The sequence below is a fragment of the Oryctolagus cuniculus genome, chromosome 8, assembly GCF_051225735.1.
Source record: "Oryctolagus cuniculus isolate XC-2025 breed Fujian yellow rabbit chromosome 8, ASM5122573v1, whole genome shotgun sequence".
Taxonomy (NCBI): domain Eukaryota; kingdom Metazoa; phylum Chordata; class Mammalia; order Lagomorpha; family Leporidae; genus Oryctolagus; species Oryctolagus cuniculus.
This window is the reverse complement of record NC_142874.1, coordinates 93,877,971-93,899,817: the sequence shown is the minus strand read 5'-3', so window position 1 is coordinate 93,899,817 and position 21,847 is coordinate 93,877,971. Positions and strand designations below refer to the sequence as shown.

At 41.3% G+C, this 21,847-nt stretch overlaps 1 protein-coding gene and 1 long non-coding RNA gene across 2 annotated transcripts in view; both read right to left on the bottom strand.

Moving 5' to 3' along the window:
- Window positions 1-475: 475 nt before the first annotated feature.
- Window positions 476-15,332, bottom strand: LOC149125092 (uncharacterized). The gene is made up of 3 exons (XR_016212380.1): window positions 13,937-15,332; window positions 1,911-1,997; window positions 476-1,357 (listed from the first exon to the last, which is right to left on the bottom strand). It is a non-coding gene; the product is annotated as an uncharacterized LOC149125092 (long non-coding RNA).
- Window positions 15,333-18,560: 3,228 nt separating this feature from the next.
- Window positions 18,561-21,847, bottom strand: part of PPP3CA (protein phosphatase 3 catalytic subunit alpha) — a gene marked incomplete at its 5' end in the record, with an annotated part of 329,756 nt that continues 326,469 nt past the window's right edge. The window contains 1 exon segment of the mRNA NM_001082692.1: window positions 18,561-19,030. Coding sequence (NP_001076161.1) covers window positions 18,834-19,030 — 197 coding nt within the window. The 3' untranslated portion in view covers window positions 18,561-18,833.

Sequence of the window (21,847 nt, the reverse complement as noted above, 5' to 3'; positions counted from 1 at the left end):
GGGGAAAGCCTGCAAGACATTGGCATGGGCAAAGACTTCTTGGAAAAGACTGCAGAAGCTCAGGCAATCAAAGCCAAAACAGACAAATGGGATTAAGTCAATCTGAGAAGATTCTGCGCTGCACAAGAAACACTCAGCAAAGTGAAAAGGCAACAGACAGAATAGGAGAAAATATTTTCAAGCTATGCAAATTTGAATGACCAATAGATACATCAAAAAATGCTCAGGATCACTAGCCATAAGGAAATGCAAATCAAAACCACAATGAGGTCACCTTACCCCAGTTAGATTGGCTCTCATATAGAAATCAACAAACAACAAACGCTGGTGGAATTTGGGGAAAAGGGTACCCTAATCCACTGTTGGTGGGAATGTAAACTGGTGAAGCCACTGTGGAAGACAGTATGGTGATACCTCAGAAATCTGAATATAGTCCTACCATATGACTGACCCAGCCATCCCACTCTTAAGAATTTACCCAAATGAAAAGAAATCTGGCTGGCGCCGCGGCTCACTAGGCTAATCCTCTGCCTTGCAGCGCCGGCACACCCGGTTCTAGTCCCTGCTGGGGCACCAGGTTCTGTCCCGGTTGCTCCTCTTCCAGGCCAGCTCTCCGCTGTGGCCAGGGAGTGCAGTGGAGGATGTCCCAAGTGCTTGGGCCCTGCACCCCATGGGAGAACAGGATAAGTACCTGGCTCCTGCCATCGGATCAGCGCGGTGCGCCGGCTGCAGCGTGCTGGCCGCGGTGGCCATTGGAGGGTGAACCAATGGCAAAAAGGAAGACCTTTCTCTCTGTCTCTCTCTCTCACTGTCCACTCTGCCTGTCTGAAAAATAAAAAATAAAAATAAAAAATTTAAAAAAATTTAAAAAATAAAGAAAAGAAATCAGCATATGGAAGAATGGTCTGTGTCCCCATGTTTATTGCAGCTCAATTCACAATAACAGATACGTGGAATCCACCCAGATGTCCATCAACTGAAAACTTGATAAAGAAGTTATGGTAATTTACACTGTGTACAGTGGTTAAAAAATGAAATCCTGTCAATTGAAGCAAAATGGATGCACCTGGAAGCCATTATACATAGAGAAATAATCCAGTCCCAAAAGGACAAATGCCATATGCTCACATCCCATATTAGAGTGCCTGAGTTTGAGTCTTGCCTCTGCTTTTGATAAAACTTCCTGCTAATGGTCTCTCTGGGAGGCAGCAGATGATGGCTGATGTACTTGAGTCCCTGCCACCCACTTGGAAAACTCAGGTGGAGTTCCTAGCTTCAGCCTGGTCCAGATTCAGTTGTTGCAGGCATTTGGGGTGTGATTCAGTGATGCATGATCTCCTCTCTCTCTCTCTCTTCCCTTCAAGGAAAAAAATAAATGAAATTTAAAAAATTTAAAACATGTTAGTAACACTATGAAGACAACAAAGTGTGGAGGTAAAGATCTCTGTATGTGGGTGCAGCATAGTGTTTTCTGCTGCTCAAATATGAAAGAATTTGAGGACAGTTTAGAGGGCCAACTATATGAGAGGAGAATAATGAAAACAAAGACCATTTATTCATGCCACTCTCCTCTCCTCCACCATCTTCTATATTAGACAAGGTTTTTCAAGATACAAATGCATTTCCACAATAGCTCAAAAATGAAGTATCAAATTGCTGCATTCATCCATTGTCCTATTTCATCAGTCCTCTCTCCTTTTCCCTCATTTTTAATGCAAGTAATTGCAAGGTAATCAGAACCTGAGGTCTTTAAGGAATTACCCTCCTCAGAAATTTAAACCCAAACCAGTGTTTGTTAGTTAAATTCCATCCTGTATTTGAAAATAACAACGGCGTTCTTTTGAGCATTTGGAGGAAAAAAATTTTTACTAGTAATTAAATAAATGCCAAGGAAAACAGTGAAGCATCACCTTCATCTCTCAGGTTGGCGTGTGCTACTCAGGGACAAGGAAGCGTCAGTGCTTCCTGTGAGGCTGACAGGAGGGTGTGGGGAAATCCTACAAGTCAAAATAAAACAATGTGTGTCAGCACATTTCTGTAGTGGTATACTGAAGTGTAACTGACATACAATAAACTACACATGTTTAAAATATACAATGCAAGGTGTGGATTTGACCTAGCAGTTAAGACTGTAATTAGGATACCCATATTCCACCTTGGGGTACCTGGGTTTGATTCGTGGCTCTAACTTCTGATTCCAGCTTCCTGTCAATGCAGACCCTGGGAGGCAGTGGTTATGGTTCAAATAATTGGGTTCCAACCACATATGTGGAAGATCTGGATTGAGATCCCAGCTCCCTGTTTCCACCAGGCCCAGCCTGGGCCACTCTGTACATTTGGGAAGTGAACCAGTAGACAGGAGGTGTCTCTCTCTCTCCCTCACACTATCTGTGTGTGTGTGTGTGTATGTGTTTGCACGTGCATGCATGCACACATTTTTCAAATAAATATACAATGTGACACTTTTTTTAAAGATTTATTTTCTTTTATGTATTTGAAAGGCAGAGTGATCAATAGAAAGATCTTTCTTCTGCTGGTTCATTCCCCAGAAGGCCACAATGGTCCAAGGTTGGGCCAGGCTGAAGCCAAGAGCCAGGAACTCTACGCAGGACTCCCATGTAGGTGATAGAGGCCCATTGGAATATTATCTGCTACATTTCTAGGTACATTAGCAGGGAGCTGGATCAGAAGTGGAGCAGTCAGAACTTGAACCTGCGCTCAGATATGTCATGTCCCTGTCTGTTAAGACCAGGCATTGTGCCTGATCTTGCGTGAGTATTAGACACAGTTCCCTGTGCTATAGCCTGAATAGTCTCTAAAGTCAGGAAGGAGTGGCAACTGTGGGACTGATAACATTTCCCTCCCTGTCTCTGGGATCATAGTGTTTGTTTTGTCTCAAGTTCAGTGTTTTGTAAATGGTTGTTATATATTTATCAGTGGTGGGGGGAGGGGCTTATTTCAGGTAAGAGGATAAAGTCAATTTCTGCTAGTCCATTTTAACTGAAAACAAAATCCAACAGCCTATATTTTTTAAAGTGTTTAAACATTTACTAAGCTACTCCATTTCTGATAAATTATCTCATCAAAAGTTACTCACAGTGGATATTGACGTATATGCAAAGATGTTCCTTAGAACACCAATTATAATGGGGAAAAATTAGAAACAACTGAAGATAAAGCATAAGGGATTTACATTTTTTAAAAACTGTATTTGTTTGAGGAGAAACAAATCCACTGACTCACTCCCCAGATGCCTGCAATGGTCAGCTGGGACTGGGCTGGTGTGGGAACCAAGAGCTGAGAACGCAATCCACGTCTCCCATGAGGGTGGCAGGAACCCAGTTACTGGAGCCGTCACGGCTACATTTCCAGGTCTGCATTGGCAGGAAGCCGGAGTCGGGAGCCGGCGCCAGGAACTGAATGCAAACTTTCCAATGTAGAAAGCAGGCATCGTAACCACTCGACTACATGCCTGCTCCAGAATTTAAAATATTTACAACTATATGTCATAAAACAAAGTAGTAGATCTTTATCAGAAGCAATACATTTACTGAAGAAAAGCTTGAAAATTTTTGAGAGAAAATCACTTCATATACTATAAGCCTATTTATATATATTTTATATATATAGATCCATATAAACAAGTATGTAACTTGTTTTCAAGAGAAAAAAGTCTAGAAGGTTACAGTAAAATTTGCTTATCTTGTTTCAGTGGGGGTATTTCTTGATTTTATTTTTTTTAATCTCACCTATGCTTTTCATCTTTTCCATCATTCATATATATCTTATATAGTCACATATCATGCAGCATTTGCTAAAATTTAGTTTTGAGAAAAATTCTTTAACTTACAGAAAAGAGGGAAGAACAATACAATAGATTCACAAATAGCATATGCCTTAATTTGCCATTTCTTAGTGTTTTCAAAAAAAAGTAAGTGTAGATGTTTTTGTGAAATATTTTCATCACAAAAGGTAATAGTCCAGAAACATAGACTACCAACTTCATCTACATGACTTAATTACAGTTCCAAGCCATCAGTCAAAAATAGTCAAGCTAAAACATGAATGATAATAGTAAACCCATCCCTGTTATTTAGGAGAAAAGAGTGTTCGTGATGAGTTGAACACATTTCAAAAACAAATCAGAGATTTGTATTTATTTCTGAGAGATAAAAATAGTCCCTGTTTGCTCCTTTGACAAAGCCTATGTGATCAATCTTTCCTTCTGTCTGTAGCTTCCTGCCTGTTTCCTTTATCATAGTGTCAATTTCTCCTCAAACAACACAAGGCCATGGGACCTGGCAATGAAGACAACCATGCAGACTGAAATAATTGATTTGGATGTCTCCAAGGTATTTGCCAAGTTGGAAAAGACTAATGGAGAGAAATGATTTAGGGACTGAATCTCATCTCCTAAACAGTTCTGTAAGATCAGTTGAGCAGATAGATTTACATTCCACTGATTTTTTTCTCACTTGGAGATTTAAATCTTGCTTTTGTTTAGCCCCAAGAAAGGTAGGCTCAAAGAGTCCTTTGTAGATGATGCATTGGGCCTCTGTCACATCCCCTCACCCCCTGCTCTTCTGTTCCAGGAGTTTGTTTTGCTTGCAGACTCACATTAGTGTCCCTCCTTAGGCAACTAGAGTATCTTGCTTCCTCTGCCCTGTGTCTTAACACAGCAGGCGCTCCTGTGGCCCATAGACTAGCATGGTGCAGCGATGTGGGAGAGTTTATGCCACTAGCGTGAAGCCCTCAGCCAGTGGGAATGGGGGATAAAAAACTACATCTCCTGATGCTCAAGGGAGGGAGTAGGGGCAGATCTGGGAGGCGGTTGGCAGTTTTCAACTACATAGCAACTCTGCTTTCTGCCTGACCCTCTCTCTTGCTTCCTGGCATAACACTCCCAGCACTCCAAACTTTCCCTTGGGCTCTGCTATTGGGAAGCCTAGATTAAAATGCCTATTGATCTTTTGATACATAAGAAAAAGATCATGGACAAGAATGAAGTTTAAAGATAAGTTTCTTTTTTGTGTAAAAAATCTTTTGAAATCTATGCATTTTTGTAACGCACTTTCCATGAACTTTTTGAGCCTTTCCTCATATTTGATGCCTGGTTCACTGAAGGTAAATGGAGCTAACGCTGCTTGCCCTCAGGACAAGGACCATGCTACCATTTTGTTCCTAGAGCCCAGCTTAGCATGATGACTGGAGCAAAAAGAAGTGCCAACTTACAAATTAATAAATAAATAAATGAAAAAGCAAGTGAGCTAAAAAATACACTAAAATAAATTAAGAGACAAAACTTACACTAAAAAATTAAAATAAAAAACCAGAATTCATTCCTTATTCATAATTTAAAAAATCAGGCACTTCCCTTGTAATTACATAAGTAACTATCAAGAATCCTTTACTGGCCTTGTCTGATTTCATAACAACTATCCTTAAGTTTAAAATATACCTCAGCATTGGGGAGAAGTTTGTCAAATTTTCAGAGTGGAACCTGTGAAACACTGATAGGTGCCCTCATACTCAGAATATTTGAAGAAATTTCCTAAGAGCACATCCGCTTTTGTCTACACAGAAACAGCATGCAGCTACTGTCGGAGTACAACAGTCCTCTTCCCCTGGGGTCTCTGAGTGACTTGTCCTATCAGGTCACCTATCTTGACATGCACTATACCTTGCTCCTACCCTCTGGCTTCCCTCCTTCCCTCCCGGACCCTGTGCCCATCGGGGAGTCAGCTTGCTTGTTTTGCTCACTCTAGAAGCAACAGTGCTGGGCTTTCACCCTGGCCCCGGGCAGATCTCAGTGGTTATCCACTGAGTGAATCAAAGCACCATTGTGTTTACTTGGATGGTTTAATAGCTCTGTTCTCAGTTAAAGACAACATAATGATAGGAGAGGCAAAGATGGAAGAAGAGAAAATGTGAGATAAAGAGGGTATAAAAGGGAACAGAAAGGGAGGGAAGAAAATTTGGGAGAGGAGGAGACAGGAGAGGAGGGAAAAGGGGAAAAAAACGGGGAGGGGAGTCCAGAGGAGAGGAGCTACTCACTCTGCAGCCTCTGGCAATCATGAGTATCAGAGTAGAGAATGGATTTGGTGAGTTACGAAAATCATCCTCCCAACTGAACAAAATAGTATTTAGAAGGGTTGCTAGACTATATTTAGGAGGAAGTCTTAGTACACCCTTAACTGCCTCCTTCCTTTTTTTATTGCCTGAATATTTAGCAAGCACAGTTAGTATGTTTACATAGCCATTTCGCTTCTATTTATAAAAGTATCTAAAGAGATGTAGCTTGTTCTGTCTCCTTTTCACACCTTAAGAAGGTAAAACAGAACATTTGCACGTTGCTCCTCAGGAGAGAATTTTGCTAAGCCAATTACTTGACTGGTTCAGGAAGCAGTTCCCAAAGTCAACATGGAAATAACCAGGGCCTCGTTAATACCCGGACGCCTTCGCCTCCCGTGTCTAACCTGATGTCCTCCTCACTGTAGTGCCTACTTGTGGGAAGTACTTCTCTCATCAGTTCACACTGCCTTTCTTGAAGAATGTCTTCAGCTTTGCTATTGCTTCAGGTATAGTCTGACAGTCACGAAAATCTCACAAAATCTATTCCCAGTGTCCACGGGCCAGGGGCTCAAGTAAGTTTAATGTTTTTATGATTACTATTATTTCAGAAGGTAATGCTTCCCTCTAATGTGATGAGGACCCTCCTAATTGGGTCAGAACTCAAGTATAACCCAAGTTCATCCTCTCCAATTCAAGCATTCTTTCTCAGTCTGTCATTTCCAACCCTAACAGGTGATTTAGGCGTGATCATTCATTTCTTTGCCCTGTGAAATGTAAATATTATCATAGCTCTCTTCTGTGGATATAAACATTTGTATCTTTTTCCTTCTTCAAAGACCTCTGCTGTATGTGAACGTGTCTGTGTGTCTGCGTGTGGGTTAGTGCATGCACGTGTGTGTGGGGGGTGGTGGACGTGTTTGTGCAGGCAGTGAGAGGTTAGAGGAGCACTCCTGTGAGTTAGGACAGCTGCCGAGTCCAGCGCCCCCTCTTGTGTCTTCCCTGCTGCCGATGTCCTTTTCTTTTTTTTTTTTTTTTTAAGATTTATTTATACATTTGGAAGCAGAGCTATAGAGAGGCAGAGGCAGAGAGAGAGAGAGAGAGAGAGAGAAAGAGAAAGAAAGAGAGAGAAATGTCATCCATCCACTGGTTCACTCCTCAGATGGCTGCAATGGCCGGAGCTGCGCTGATCTGAAGCTGGGAGCCAGGAGCTTCTTCTGGGTCTCCCACGCGGGTGCAGGGGCCCAAGGACTTGGGCCATCTTCTACTGCTTTCCCAGGCCACAGCAGAGAGCTGGATCAGAAGTGGAGCAGCCAGGATGCTGACCGGCACCCACATGGGATGCCGGCACTGCAGACCAGGGTGTTAACCCAATGCACCACAGCACCGGCCGCTGCTGATGTCCTTTGACAAATTCTACCAGCTGAGAGTTATGCTCTTTTCACACCTTCTTTTTGATCAGATTCCATATCTCCTCCCCTAATTCTCAATCTGATGTTAATATTGTCTGGTACCTCTTCCATTTCATTCTTTCTTCTAATGCTTGATAAGCAGAGCGCTGCCTTATTTATCAGAGGAATCCCTTCTGCTAGGAAAGTCCCTTTTATTTATTAGACTGTAGGGCCCATCATTCACTCCAGGCTATGCCCACACTCAGGTTTCTAAGGAACAAATTATAAATTACTAGTGAAGACTACTTGTGATTCACTCATTCATTCAACAATGAGCACTTTGCTCACCTTGGGCACTTTGTTCAAGGAATCGCTAGGTATTGTTTAGAAAACTGGAATGTTAACAGGCAAATTGAGTTCTGACAACCCTTCAGTTTTGTATGACATCATTGAACTAAAGGAAAATGTTGTTTGGAAACACAGTGGTTGAACTTGAGATCCCTCGGTCGCTAAATAAAAGGAGGAACGTTTATCTCTACTGGGAAAGAAGTATCTCTGTAAGGAATTTGTTCCAATGTTGACCAGGAAAGGCATGAATCACAGCATCCCATTTTGAACACACTCTATCATTTGGAGAAGGCATTTTAGGCAACAAGAAGTCCTGTGCTGTAGAATTCAGGTAAGAGTGAAGGGTGATGAGAGAATCCTCTCATAGAGATGGCCAGAAGGCTGAATTTGATGGGCTGCAATTGCCAAGTAAGCTATTGGTAAATATACAAGAGGCAGTCAAGGCAAATGATCCAAACTAATTATGTTGGGAAATTGCAGAGGTATGTTTCTCAAAGATTCAGATTAAACAACATTTATCCTAGAAAAGCAGTTATGCCTTCTGACTGGATATGTTTGTTAGGATTTTTGCTAGGAATTCAACGTCCTTTCAAGTTCAGCTTTCAAATGTTGTGCTTCACGGCCACATTGCCTTTGCTCCAGGCTCTCTCTCTGAGCAGTGGGAGTAGAAGGCAGTGTCTTCAACGTGGAGTCCTGTTTTGTTATTGTTCTGCCTCCAGAAAAGTACGCTACCAAAGTTTTCTCATAATTAAAACGGAACCTGGTCATAGTTCGTTTTCAGAGCATTTTTGCCTTTTAAATTATTTGTGTTTTTCATTGTAACCCAAATTTCTATGGCTGAAAATATTCTGCCATCTTTAATAACAAAAATGAAGATATGGGGGCCGGCGCTGTGGCGCAGGGGTTAAAGCCCTGGCCTGAAGTGCCAGCATCCCGTATAGGTGCCGGTTCTAGTCCCAGCTGTTCCTCTTCCGATCCAGCTCTCTGCTATGGACTGGGAAAGCAGTAGAAGATGGCCCAAGTCCTTGGACCCCTGCACTTGCATGGAAGACCCAGAAGAAGCTCCTGGTTTTGGATTGGCGCAGCTCCAGCTGTTGCGGCCATCTGGGAAGTGAACCAGTGGATGGAAGACCTCTCTCTCTGTCTCTAGCTCCCTCTGTAACTCTGTCTTTCAAATAAATAAAATCAATCTTTAAAAAAAGGAATATATGAACAGGTAGGATGGCAAAAGTAAACAGTATTATGCTAGGCAGTTTATGGCTGCAAAAAGGTAAGTCAGACCAAGTGTGAGTCTGGAATATGTATGACCACAAGGGCGGGTGGCGGCAGTGCTATGGAAGGAGAGATTGGAAGCCCTCCAAGGAAACTGACCTGGACAAAGACCCTGGAAGAAAACAAAAATTCTTGAAGATTTGAGAAGGGTCTGGAGGCAAGGACAATTAACTCAGTGTTTTCAGGTGAAATCCTAAGTATAGTAGGATAATAATTTTCCTCTATTCCTTTTTTCAATATTAAAAAGCTTGAGAAAATTGCTTTAATCAATGTGGTTGCAAAGTAAGCCACAGATGAAAAGCTATTTTGTGCAGAATTCCATCTTTTTTTTTAGTTACTATATTTAGTGACCTAAGTGGCTTAATTTATACATAATATCCATGCTTTGCAAATGTATTGGTAATAGGAGGTCAAAAACATTTGTTATGAAATTAATTAAACACCTTGTAAGCTGGTTCCCCAAAGCATCAGCCATGCCTTAGGACACAGGTTGAGACACTTTAAAGCAGCAATGTTCCTTGCATGAGAAAACGAATATTGGAAAATAAATCAAAAGAGAGAGAGAGAGAGTGAGACAGGGAGAGAGAAGGAGGGAGGGAGGGAGGAAGGAGGCCCTTTAGTACAGATGGCCCAGTTGCGGGACAGAGCTCAGGTGTAATATAGCATTCCATTCCATTTCTCGAATGAAAAATGCCGTGTTGGCAGAAGTCTAGTCCTCTGATTCAGCCGAGGAGGTCAGGTCAAATGTTATCTTTTAAAGAAATAGATCATGTAATTGGTCGCTGGTAAGTAATTGAAAGCTGGCACAATTGGAGAACCATTTCCCCCGAAGACTCACTCCTCTTACATTGAGCAAATGTCAGAAGCAAACATTAAAAGCCGAATGTTTGTCTTCTAATTCTCAAAGATTTTATTGTGTGTTTTTCCTGTGGACTTGTGTCCATGAACTTCCCAGGCTTGTGTAAACGGCTCATACCGTGCCGCCTCTGACCACTGATCCCTTAAATGGAAGCAGCATTGCAGAAACTATCAGAGGACTAGAAATAGAAGGAACGGCCAGGACGCTGACGTGTAACCCTTTCAGATCCACTGCCTACATTTTATAACATTGCTTATCAGTATTTGCTTTTCTTAATACTAAACAGTTAAATTAGCTCAGTTCTGATGTCTGCTTCCGAGTTTTAACACACTAGAGATGTATGTAACCATCACCGAAACCAGGCCAAACAATAGTTCCATCTCACCAAACAAAAATTAATGAAAAATGCACCTTTGAAAAAAAAACCACTTTGCATGGAATTCATTGTTTTGTGTGTGTCAAGATAAGCTTATCTTTTAATTTCGCTTTTCACAAACTTCGTGACATACCCTTATATAAATGAAGTCAAACAGTATGTGTGAGACTGGCCTCTGTTGTGTGGCGATTATCCACTGTGTTTCCGCACACCTGGTGACACTTGCGTTCCGTACTACCCTTTCGAGGCTCTTTGCTATGGAATTACAAGGATGTCTGCTAATAGGGATGCGGTGTCTCCCCGAGGCTGGAGCAGATTCATTTCCTGACGAGGCAAAGTTTGAGTAGGCTTGCTTGCAGCCCCCTTTCTGAGGCTGCGAGTCTTGTAAGGTTGAGTTCCTCAGCTGTGACAAAAATCCACCATGTGCACGGCATTTGTCTAGGTCCCTCACTGCATTGTGTTCATGGCTTGGGGACTAGAGGGACCGATTGGCACAGGAAGTTCCTACTGGATGCTGGCCTGGGAGGCCTAAAGCCTTTGCTTCTGACCTAGCAGACTCCTCTTTGCCTTTTAAAAATCACTTAGGTTATTTACAGGATTTTGTAATTGTTCAGGCATGCAGCTAAAAACATTCTTACGTAGGATTTTGGGGAAATGTAATTGTTTATTTCTCCAAGGTAAATACCTAAGAGTGTGATGCCTGGGTCACGTGGTAAGTTTAGCTGGAACAGTTTAACTGGATAAGAAGCTGTTTTCCTCTAGAGGGTCTGTGTCATTTCTGGATTTCCACTAGGAACGTTTTAGAGTTCCAGCTGCCTGACAGCCATAGACGCACTTGGTGTGTTTAGCTTTGTTCTGTGTATGTGAGTTTTTTCTTTCTGTTCAAATAGGTGTGTATTCCTATCTCACTGATGCTTCAGTTTGTATTTTTTTAAAATATTTTTATTTATTTATTTGAGAGGTAGAGTTACAGACAGTGAGAGGGAGAGACACAGAGAGAGGTCTTCCATCTGCTGGTTCCCTCCCCAAATGGCTGCAATGGCCGGAGCTGCGGCAATCCGAAGCCAGGAGCCAGGAGCTTCTTCCAGGTCTCCCACATGGGTGCAGGGGCCCAAGGACTTGGGTCATGTGCTACTGCTTTCCCAGGCCATAGCAGAGAGCTGGATGGGAAGAGGAGTAGCCGGGACTAGAACCAGGCGCCCAGATGAAATGGCAGCACCGCAGGCAGAGGATTAACCTACTGCACCATGGCGCCGGCCCCCTCAGTTTGTATTTACTTCCTCCAGGGACTAATGAGGTTGACCAAATTCTCACGTGCTTGACATCTGTAAATCTTTTGTGTGTGTGTTTGTTCAAATCTTCTGCTCATTTTAAAACTGGTTTGTTGTTGCATTTGGATATATTTGTATAGATTTCAATACATTTCTCCTAAACTATTGGTTATTCTTTCATTCTTTTACAATGTTCTTTGTAGAGAAAAAAATGTAATTTTGATGAAGTCCAACTTATCATTTTATGACTTTTGCTTTTGTTGTCATATATGTAAACTCTTTGCCTAATCCAAGGGCACAAGGATATTGTCCTATGCTTTTTCTAAAATTTTAATACTTTGTGTTTAAAATTTGTGTCTAATCATTTTGAGTTATTTTTTATATAAGGTGTGAGGTACCAAATTAATTTATTTCTGCAACTGGATCTGCAGTTGTTCCAGCGTATTTTTCTCCATTGAAAAACACTTGCAAATTTTTAATTGATCATTTGTGCAGCTCTGTTTCTGGACTCTATTCTATTCTGCAAATATATGATTTTACTATTTCATCAATTCCATGTTCTTTTGATCACCACAGATTAAAAGAAATCTTTACATTGTTTTGTATGAGTCCCCGAACTTGTATTTACCTTGTCAAAATGTTTTTGGCAATTATAGCTACTTATTCATTCACTATAGAATTTAAAATTAGTTTTTCTAAATCAACAAGCAAATAGTGTTTTCACTGGGATTGTATTAAATCTAGATTCATTTCAGAAGAACTGAAAACTATGTTGAGTCTTCCAAGCCACGAAGTCAATATGTCTCTCCATTTTTTAAGGTCTTCTTTGATTCCTTAAATCAATATCTAATAACTTTTCCTTTCAACTGTCACATGTATCTTTAAGAACTTGATAGGGAAAACTATTTGCCTAGATTTTCACTGTTATGTCCTCAAAATGCACCTAGTAACTCTTCCCTTGCTGTTTCTGCTAATTTTAAATTACACATTCATACACTTTCTGCCATCATTATTAAACATCTACACGGAGGGGCCGGTGTTGTGGTGTAGCAGGCCAAGCCACCACCTGCAACACCAGCATCCCATATGGGTGTTGGTTCGTGTCCCAGCTGTTTCACTTCCAATAGAGCTCCCAGATACTGGCCTGGAAAAAGAAGCTGAAGATGGCTCAAGTGTTTGGACCCCTGCTACCCACATGGGAAACCCAGAAGAAATTCTTGGCTCCTGGCTTTCACTTGGCCAAGAGATGGCCATCGTGGTCATCTGGAGAGTGAACCAGCACATGAAGATCTCTCTCACTCTTTCTCTCTGCTCTCTGTAACTCTTTCAAATGAACAAATAATGAAGAAAACCTCCTAAAGAAGCTTCTGTGTGGAAAGGTCCACCTTAACAAAAACTCCACCATAAATACGCCTTAGGCTCCCTTCAGCTAGATTAACTATGACTCTACAAAGTAGTGATGACAATACTACTAAGCAGCAAGCAGTAAGTTCAGCTTTGCTTTCTTTATAGCTTATTTTGGTGGGGCTTCCCAGGAATCAGACAGTGTTGTTTAAAGAACTGATGCTGGGAGTTGCGGCAGTCTTTTGTAACCACAAGGACAGAAGCTAATGGAAGAATCACTTCACTGGAAGACTAGAAAGAGCCTGGGTCCGTGATGATACTGCTGATCCACCAAAGGAATTCTGGGACTGCATAGTCCTAGATATCCTTGTTGGGTAATTGCAAATGACACTCTTCCCCACTGCTGACCCCTCTTCCTGGGAAGGCACCAATGAAATGCCATTTCTTCTAGTAGGTTTTCCTGATGACACACATGGTCCTACCCTCCACTGCACAATTACACGATATTCATCTACAGGAGAAGTATTTATTTTAAGCAGTCATGTGACTCAGCACACTGTGGAATACCCCAAGAACAACTCACGTTTATTGAGTGCTTATTTCGGGCCAGGCATAATGCCAAATACTTCATTTGCATTGTTCCTTTTAATCCTCATTGTCCCTTTTAATCCTTAATAAAATGAAATTTTAAGCAGCTTAGAAAGTTCCTCAAGGTCAAACAGACATTTGGCAAGCAGCAAAGCTATAAAAATTCCAACCTGAGTCTAACTCTGTACTGGAACTGGTATAGAGTACATGACACAGAAGTCAGCACGTGTGGTATAAAAAGGGACTTACTTTCAACTGCTATTGCACAGTATGAGAGTAAATCATGTCTTGAGTTATTGTATGCTTTTGTCTGCTGGGCACATGCACCATGTAGAGAGCTTCACACGATGCCCCACTGACTGTGGGTAGAGCCCGGCTCTGAGCACCATGCTCCTTCCTGTTCTCCCCAGGCACTCACCTTGGCTCCAGTCAGAGCCTTCGCCTCTCTGCAAACATGCCCAACTCTATTATCCTGGTTCACTTTCTGTGTTGGAAGAGAGCCCTATCTCTCCATCTATTATAGCTCCGTCTAGGTAGCATCATCTTTTAGGAGGTATTTGTAGTCTCCGTGGATTTGAAGTCTTCCAATGAAGGGCAGCCATTCACAATTCTCCTGTAGCTTACTCTGTAGCCTCTCTCTCTCTTTTTTTAAAATCAGGCATTTCTTTTGTTTATTAAAAAAAAGTTTTTAATTTGAGAGAGTGAGAAAGAAAAAGAGGCTGAGGCTAGGAGCTGAAAACTCAATTCAGGTATCTAAGTGGATGGCAACTCCCCCAAACACTTGAGCCTCACCTGCTGCCTCGCAGGGTCTACTTTAGCAAGAAGCTGGAGTCAGGAGCGATAGCCCAGATAGAACCCATGCACTCCCACACTGGCTGCAGATGTCTCACTTGCCAGGCTAAATGCCTGCAACCTCTACTTCATGACAAGTAGACATCTTTCCGACTTAAAGAATTCTTTTTGCAAGAACCAACTCACTATTTAGTGACCATATATCTTGTTCACCGTTAACCTTAGTTTTAAGAAAAAACAGGCTCCCCCCTGCTGAATCTCTGTTCCCTCACATGCACTCCGATTTGTCTGAGTTTTCTCCTGAAAATGTGAACCAGGCATAGGTATGACCTTTTCCCACTACTTTTTATCTCTCACTTTAATGAATGCATTAAAAAATTTAGTCATGGGGCCGGCGCTGTGGTACAATGGGTTAAAGCCCTGGCCTGAAGCGCTGGCATCCTGTATGGGCACCGGTTCTAGTCCTGGCTGCTCCTCTTCCGATCCAGCTCTCTGCTATGGTCTGGGATAGCAGTAGAAAATGGCCCAAGTCCTTGGGCCCCTGTACCCACGTGGGAGACCCAGAAGAAGCTCCTGGCTCCTGGTTTTGGATCGGCGCAGCTCTGGCCATTGCAGCCATCTGGGGAGTGAACCAGCGGATGGAAGACCTCTTTCTCTTGTCTCCACCTCTCTCTGTAACTCTTTCAAATAACTAAAATAAATCTTTTAAAAAAATTAAGTCATGAAAGAGCCTAGTCTGAGGCTTTTCTGATGAACTTTACCTTAAAATATATGCAGATATACCTTAAAGTCTATACAAAAAGAATCTCTGTGAGTCAGATTAAAGAGCAGCTCAATGTTAAATCACACACTCACTTCTTGTTTGATGGACAGTTGACATCCAACACCATAATGAAAACTGATAGGCTGTCAGGATTGCAGTCTGTGTGTATGTGTGTGTCTGTGTGTGTACAAAAGTAAGAATCAAGCACAGTGAGAGGAACACAGCAGAGGCCTGTTGTGCGTGGGACAGAGAAAGTGGATGGCCACACAGCCAGGAGTAAGAGGGTACCTTTCACTTTGGAGTTCTCAGATTTGTCCAGCCCAAAGGCTGTCCGTCTGAGAGACACGCGGGGATTTAGGTCAGGCAAACCGCAAGGTCCCTGTTTGGTCTGACCTAGAGTACAAGAAAGATCGAGTGAGAGACACAGTGCAGTCCCCAAACAGCAAGGCCCTTTCTGCTGTCCCTCTTCCTCTGCTGCCAGCTTCAGGTGGGGAGCCCTGGTGTCTGGGCATAAGCTTGGGCGTGCACTAAAATGTGCTTCACTAGCATGTGGCTGGGTGGGAGGGAGGGACTGTTTCAGGACAGGAACGTGCTGAGGGCTTTGGCATGACCACAGCACCATGATCTGGGCCACTCCCAGTTTGGATGTCCACCTCTGCCACACCACGGCAGATGGGCAGAGCTGTTCCTCCGCCATCCCCCTTCATTCTCCTCACCACACAAGTTCTGTCTCAGAACGGATTCCACTTTGTTTCTACAAAAAATCTTTAAGGAGAATAGAGGTAGTGGACACTTTATACAAGGAAGTTTGAAATTGCTGAGCCAGGGTCAATCTCATGCAGCTCTTACTCCTTGAAGGATTAGATGGCAAATTTGGTACTGAGTTTGAACCCCATGAAAGGCAAGGCACCCTGGAGGGGGGCAAAGCAGGGCTGGGGAGAGGAGGTTGTCTCTATGTATGTGCATGTTATCTGTACGTGTGCATGCACACTTGTGTATCTCTGTGTGCACACATGTGTTCATGTTTCTGTGTGCATGTATGTCTATCTGTATGTGCACATGTGTAATGTATATCTGTGTATGTGCACACATGTGTACGTATAGCCATAGGTTAACTGGCACAAGCAACTCCAGAATTCCATAGTTTCTCCAAAAGTGAATGATACAGACCTGGGAGTACAGATGATGACCTGGAAATATTATTTCTTTTGGAGAAATAATATCAGTTATAGATTTCTTTGATAGACCAAATTATGTAAAAATATATGATATTATTTTTCTAAGCACTGACCAGAAAGACCAAGCAATACTCACATCAACTGCTGATTTTAATGTCAAATGTTTATTTCTATGCCATAGTTGCCTCAGCACAATTTGTTAAAGAAAAGAATCCAAAAAATGATTTTTGTCAGGATATTTTCTCTGCAGTTATAAGAAAGAAAATAAACACCTCGGTACCAGGATTATTATTTCTTTCACATCACTCTAGTAAGTTGCATCTCAATATTTTCTGTGGATATTATTTGTTTTTAGGACCGAAAAAATTCCACAGGGAGGAAAAAAAGCTTGGAGTCATTAAATAAATGTGGGAGAGTCTTTGTCAGAGAATATATCTAGAATATCTTTGTTTTGGTACACTATGTCACTAATTGCCATACTCTTATTATGTAATATAACAGGCATATTTTATTACATAAAACAAAGAGCACTAAAAATGAACAATGTCAGAAACATACTGAAATTTGGTGTATCTCAAATCCTCAGGTGATTAGCTATTAGCTGAAGCGCAGGTCTACAAGTTTCCTATCAGTACAAATGCAACTCTCTTCCGTGAGGAAATGCACTTAGCAGCCTCGTTCCTTTCGCTCTAGCAGATAGGGCATCCAATACAACTGAAACAACCTGATAACAAATGGATTTTTTTTTTTTTCAGTGAAAAGGAATGCTCTGGTTTCTTAACTGGTTCTCCCATTTAAGGGAGCCAGAGATGCCATTTGCTCTTTAAATAGACTTCTCTTGTCTGATTCGAGACACAAATCCACCAGGATTCTTACAGCAGAAGTAGGCACCACACCTCAGGTCACAAGGCCCTTCGAAAGAAGCCTGTCCAATAAATCTGTGGTGTGTGGTGGTGGGCCAGCACCGGGAAGACGCCCTGGTGGTCGTGCCCGTAAATCGCCTCAGCGGACTCAGTGAAAGGAGGAGAGTTCTGTAAGTTCATGCACATTTTATTGAGTAGTAATATAAAATGCTTTTTCTTTGTCATTGTTACAAGTGCATGCTTTGATTGCCAACATTTCAGAAGTCAAATTACAAAGGCAAGGCTTTAGGCTGTAGTGAATTACTTGGGCACTTATACAATTGTTAAAAAATATGAATGGACTTTTGTTGTGGTTGTTTTCAGAATGAACCAGTTGTAACCCGTAACTGATATACAAAGGGAAAAGAGTGAAAAAAGTACATATTTTGTGGCACATGACAGAACAGAACAAAATAACTAAACCGTATGACATTAACAGTTACCATGCATTTAGAGTTTCACATGTAACTACAAACTTATTTAAATTTCACAAGGTTTGCTAAACATGCTAACTGTCTATATGTGCACTGACAAGCTTATGTTAAAAACTTTTAAGAATACTCTCCCCTTTAGATTTTTTTCAAAGCTTTTTTGATTACAAAATTTCAAAGGCATTAAGCATTTTAGAGAATATAAAGTACGCCAGTATACATACATTTCCAGTATATGTCAGACCACTAAGCGCATTACAGTCCCATACAGGCCGATACAGCCATTTTTTTTCTTAAAAAACATGCATAGGCAGATTTTTTTTTTTTACAGAATATAGATGCTTTATCACTGTACTTAATATGGTGTCTTGTTCACTATACTTAAAAATGCACCACTCATAAATATTTAATTCAGCAAGCCACAACCAAGACTTGATTTATCAACAAAACCCCTAAGTATAAACAGCAAAAAAAAGATAGATGTAATTATTCCAGTTTTTTTTTAAACTTAAAGAAAAAGATATCCATTGCCAAATTAATAGATAAGTGTTATATGGAAAGAAGGGCATTCAAGCACACTAAAGAAACCTGAGGTAAGCATAATCTGTACAAAATTAAACTGTCCTTTTTGGCATTTTAACAAATTTGCAACATTCTTTTTTTTTTCTTTTTCTGTTTTATGTTAAGACTGCCTAATTCAGTTTATAGCCATTGTCTGACAAGAGTAGCAAAACATTATCAATAAATAGTCCTTATTTAGTTTGTACATCATTTTGTTAAAAATGTTTGATGTCATCCATTTTTAGTGCTGCGACTGTAAACGTACAATAGAGTAAGAAATTAGACAAAGTTCTCATGTCCAGTAACAGAATAAAAGGCCTTTCATTAACCTATCTAGAAGTCCCCAATGCAGTAGGAAAACATGTTCATTCCCCTAACATTGCAGTATATACTAGCATTAGCTTTTTTTTTAAAATTTTTTCCCTATAAGCATTTTTAAAAGGCATACCCAAAAGAGGTGTTTAATCTCCACCCTCACCAAAATATAGTTTATTATCTCTCTCCCTCTTTTTTTTTTTTTTAATGATAGTGTAAACTGAATCCAATTCCTGGCCCCCAGAGCAAATAAGCTATCATCAGAGGCAAGAACATCCAACTGCAGACACGCAGCAATCCCATCACGCCCTGCAGCTCAAAAGAAAAAAAAAAAAAAAGAAAAGAAGAGAAAAGAAAAGTGAACAGGAAGTGGTCACTGGATATTGCTGTTGTTACTGCCATTGCTGTCCGTGCCGTTAGTCTCTGAGGCGAGAGCCTTGTTGATGGAGTTAAGGTTGGCGTCGGAGGGCATGGCATCCCTGCGAGGCGGCATCCTCTCGTTAATTCGGTCTAAGCCCTTGGCCTCTTCGAAGCTAGTGATCTTATGTTGTGGTGAAAATCCTTTGATGGCTAAACAGAAAATCATTAAAAAAGAAAAAAATAGGGTTAGCCAGAGGAAGACAAAGGGCACGGCTGTTGCATCAGGTGATGTTAGAGATTCCGCAGTGAGAAGGAATCCTTTAGTGAAGAACAGTGACGGGACCTGAACACAACACAACAGACTCCTTACCATACTCGGAGATAACCAGAAGGGTTGAAAACAGCCAATGTCTCTTGCCAACCAAAATGTCCTCTTGAAGTTATCAAGACGTAAGCATTTCTCTCATCTTCGTGAAAGTTTAAGTCAAAGAAATCCAAAGTGGATGCACAGAGAGAGAAGTGGCTTCCAGGGACAGGGCTCTGGAAGCAGCAGGGACTGGTCACGTTGGTAGCATGACTGCTGCGTCATATGCCCCGACCTGGTCAGACCACTGCGTGTCCTCATTTTTTGCTCTTCCACTGGGCTAGCTAGGCCATATTCAGTAGAATCACTACATCTGTTGTATCTCAAAATCTTTTACAGGGCTTAGAGAAGCTAAAAGGAGCTAGGGAAGGAATGGAGTTGGGCAATTCCAAGCCATCTCAGAATCCCAGAAAGACCTCCCTCAGCAAGTAAGTCATTGGTGACATGGGAAGAACGAAGCCATAAACTCCTGCTTCCCCGCTCAAGGTGGGAGGCATGTGGAGTGGGAGAGAAACTCAGAAAAATCAGCATCAGATCACCAGGGGGAGAAGCATTGTTTGCCCTTCAGCAGTGAACAGGTCAAACTGATGTTCATGTGGTATCCATTATCGCCTAAATCAAAGAAAAACTCATTCTTAGAAGAGCAATGTGATGGTTAAACAACAAGACAAAAATGCCTTTCATATTTTTTTAAGCAAAAATGAATTAGACTGGTTTTGGTCCCATTCCATTTTAAAACATGAAATTCTCCAGGTGGGAGCAGTATTTTCTTTTCTTTCTTTTAACCCTTGGTGTGCTACAGAGATAGGTAAGGCATTTGTACAAAATATTTAATGATTTCTTCAGCTGGGTGCACCAACCAGTGAGCTGACAATAAAACACACAACTTTGGAACCGATGACATCAGTTTGCTTTACTCCCTGTGAAGTGCAAGGCAGAGATAATCAAGGGCCAATCACCAATGCTGAACTGGGCTGCATCTCCAGGGCCGATTAAGACAATTTCGTGGTGACTTTTTTCTCCCCACCTTATCTTGGGAGTTGAGGGGTGGAGGAGTTTGGAGCTGAAATTTTGCCAGCCACTCCTACACGAATGTGCAGTGCCTTTTACTAGTATGGGTGAGATTCTTACAAGACACAATAGTTGTTTCAAAACTCATTAAATGGTGAGAGATGGTTTGTTTTCCCTCCGCATTTTAAAGGTTAGCATAATGGTGATTAGTCAACTGTGAAAGGAAAAAGATGGGGAAATGGGGAAAGACCAAGGCCCAAAGCAAAGCTTTTTAGTTCTTCTCTAATTTAATAATAAATTGCAAAATAATAGAGCTGTCTAATGAGCACCCAACCTGAAAAGCATCTCAGTCATTTTAAGGGGCAAAACAATAGCAAGAAGAGGAACTCTATTCTTTTTCTAAACTGTGAATAACATTCCACCATAATTAATAAATATACAAGGTTTGTCATCACTGTAATTTATGAAGTGATCTTATTCATTCAAATGGTAAAAGTGGAGGCTCTAGGTATTCAAAGCCAATAGGGTGGGGGTGTAGACATTAAAACTCTAGCTAGAATAATGGATATTTCTGGGCTGGGGCTCGTTTCTCATCATTTTTTGTCCATTCGCGTATGGAAGAATGTGCTCTGCTGTAGTTGCTGGTCAGACAATGGGTATTAGCAATTTACATTGGTAGTATACTTAACACAACACAGAGTCACAGAAACCACAGAAAACAGCCAAACTGTCAACAAGAATGCACACTGCAGATTAGAATTTGCCAGGAGGAATAGATAATTCCCACATAAATAGCAGCTTGCTCACTGCTATTTAGGAAGCAGTTGTATTTTCTCTTACAGTGCTGTCATTTCCCCTACCATATCCAAATCATGTATGGATTGGAAGAAAAGTGGCACTTTTTACACCATACCAAAGGCCCGTACACACACAATTTTGGGCAAAACAAAACATTATCTTGCAAGAACAAAATACAACTGAAGAATTTTGTTTTAAAGGGGAACTTCAAATCGTACTTTTTAAAATTTCCAGAGGATATGGTATATATACTATTACGAACTATTTTGATATGTAGTTCTCTCATAACCATGCATTGAGAAAGCACTCAGTTAAAAAGGAGTTCCAATGGGTTACCTCTTGTCCTGGAGCATGCTAGGGCACAGGTTGAGATGTGCACTTCTTAATTTCCCCTGCAGCTCCTAGTACAACAGTGCCTGGTACCAGGCACTCAGTAAACCTTAATCAACTGAGCGATTCCTTGGTACTCACGCTTCTTGTTATGGGCCACTTCCCAACTACTAGATACTTTCAAATGTCTTAAAAATATTTTGCTGGTGCTGTCTTACAAATACCAGTAGTTTAAAGTTGATAAGGCTAGCAGAGTTGTTTATCTCATACCCCACTGTCTCATGTTGGAATATCTTTTAGAGACATAAATCAATGTTGAACTACAACAAAGCACTATTCAAGCAAAGCTGCTTCTTCTTTTTTTCTACAAACTTCTGAAGACTTGAATTAAGGAAGCTATTTTTATTCTGTCCTTTTCAGTGCTGCCTGAAAGTGATTTGAGGGAGGGACATGGTTCAGCTCAGAGACTATTGTTTTAGGTGTTATTTGTCAGAACAGCTGCCATAACCCCCACCCCACATCAT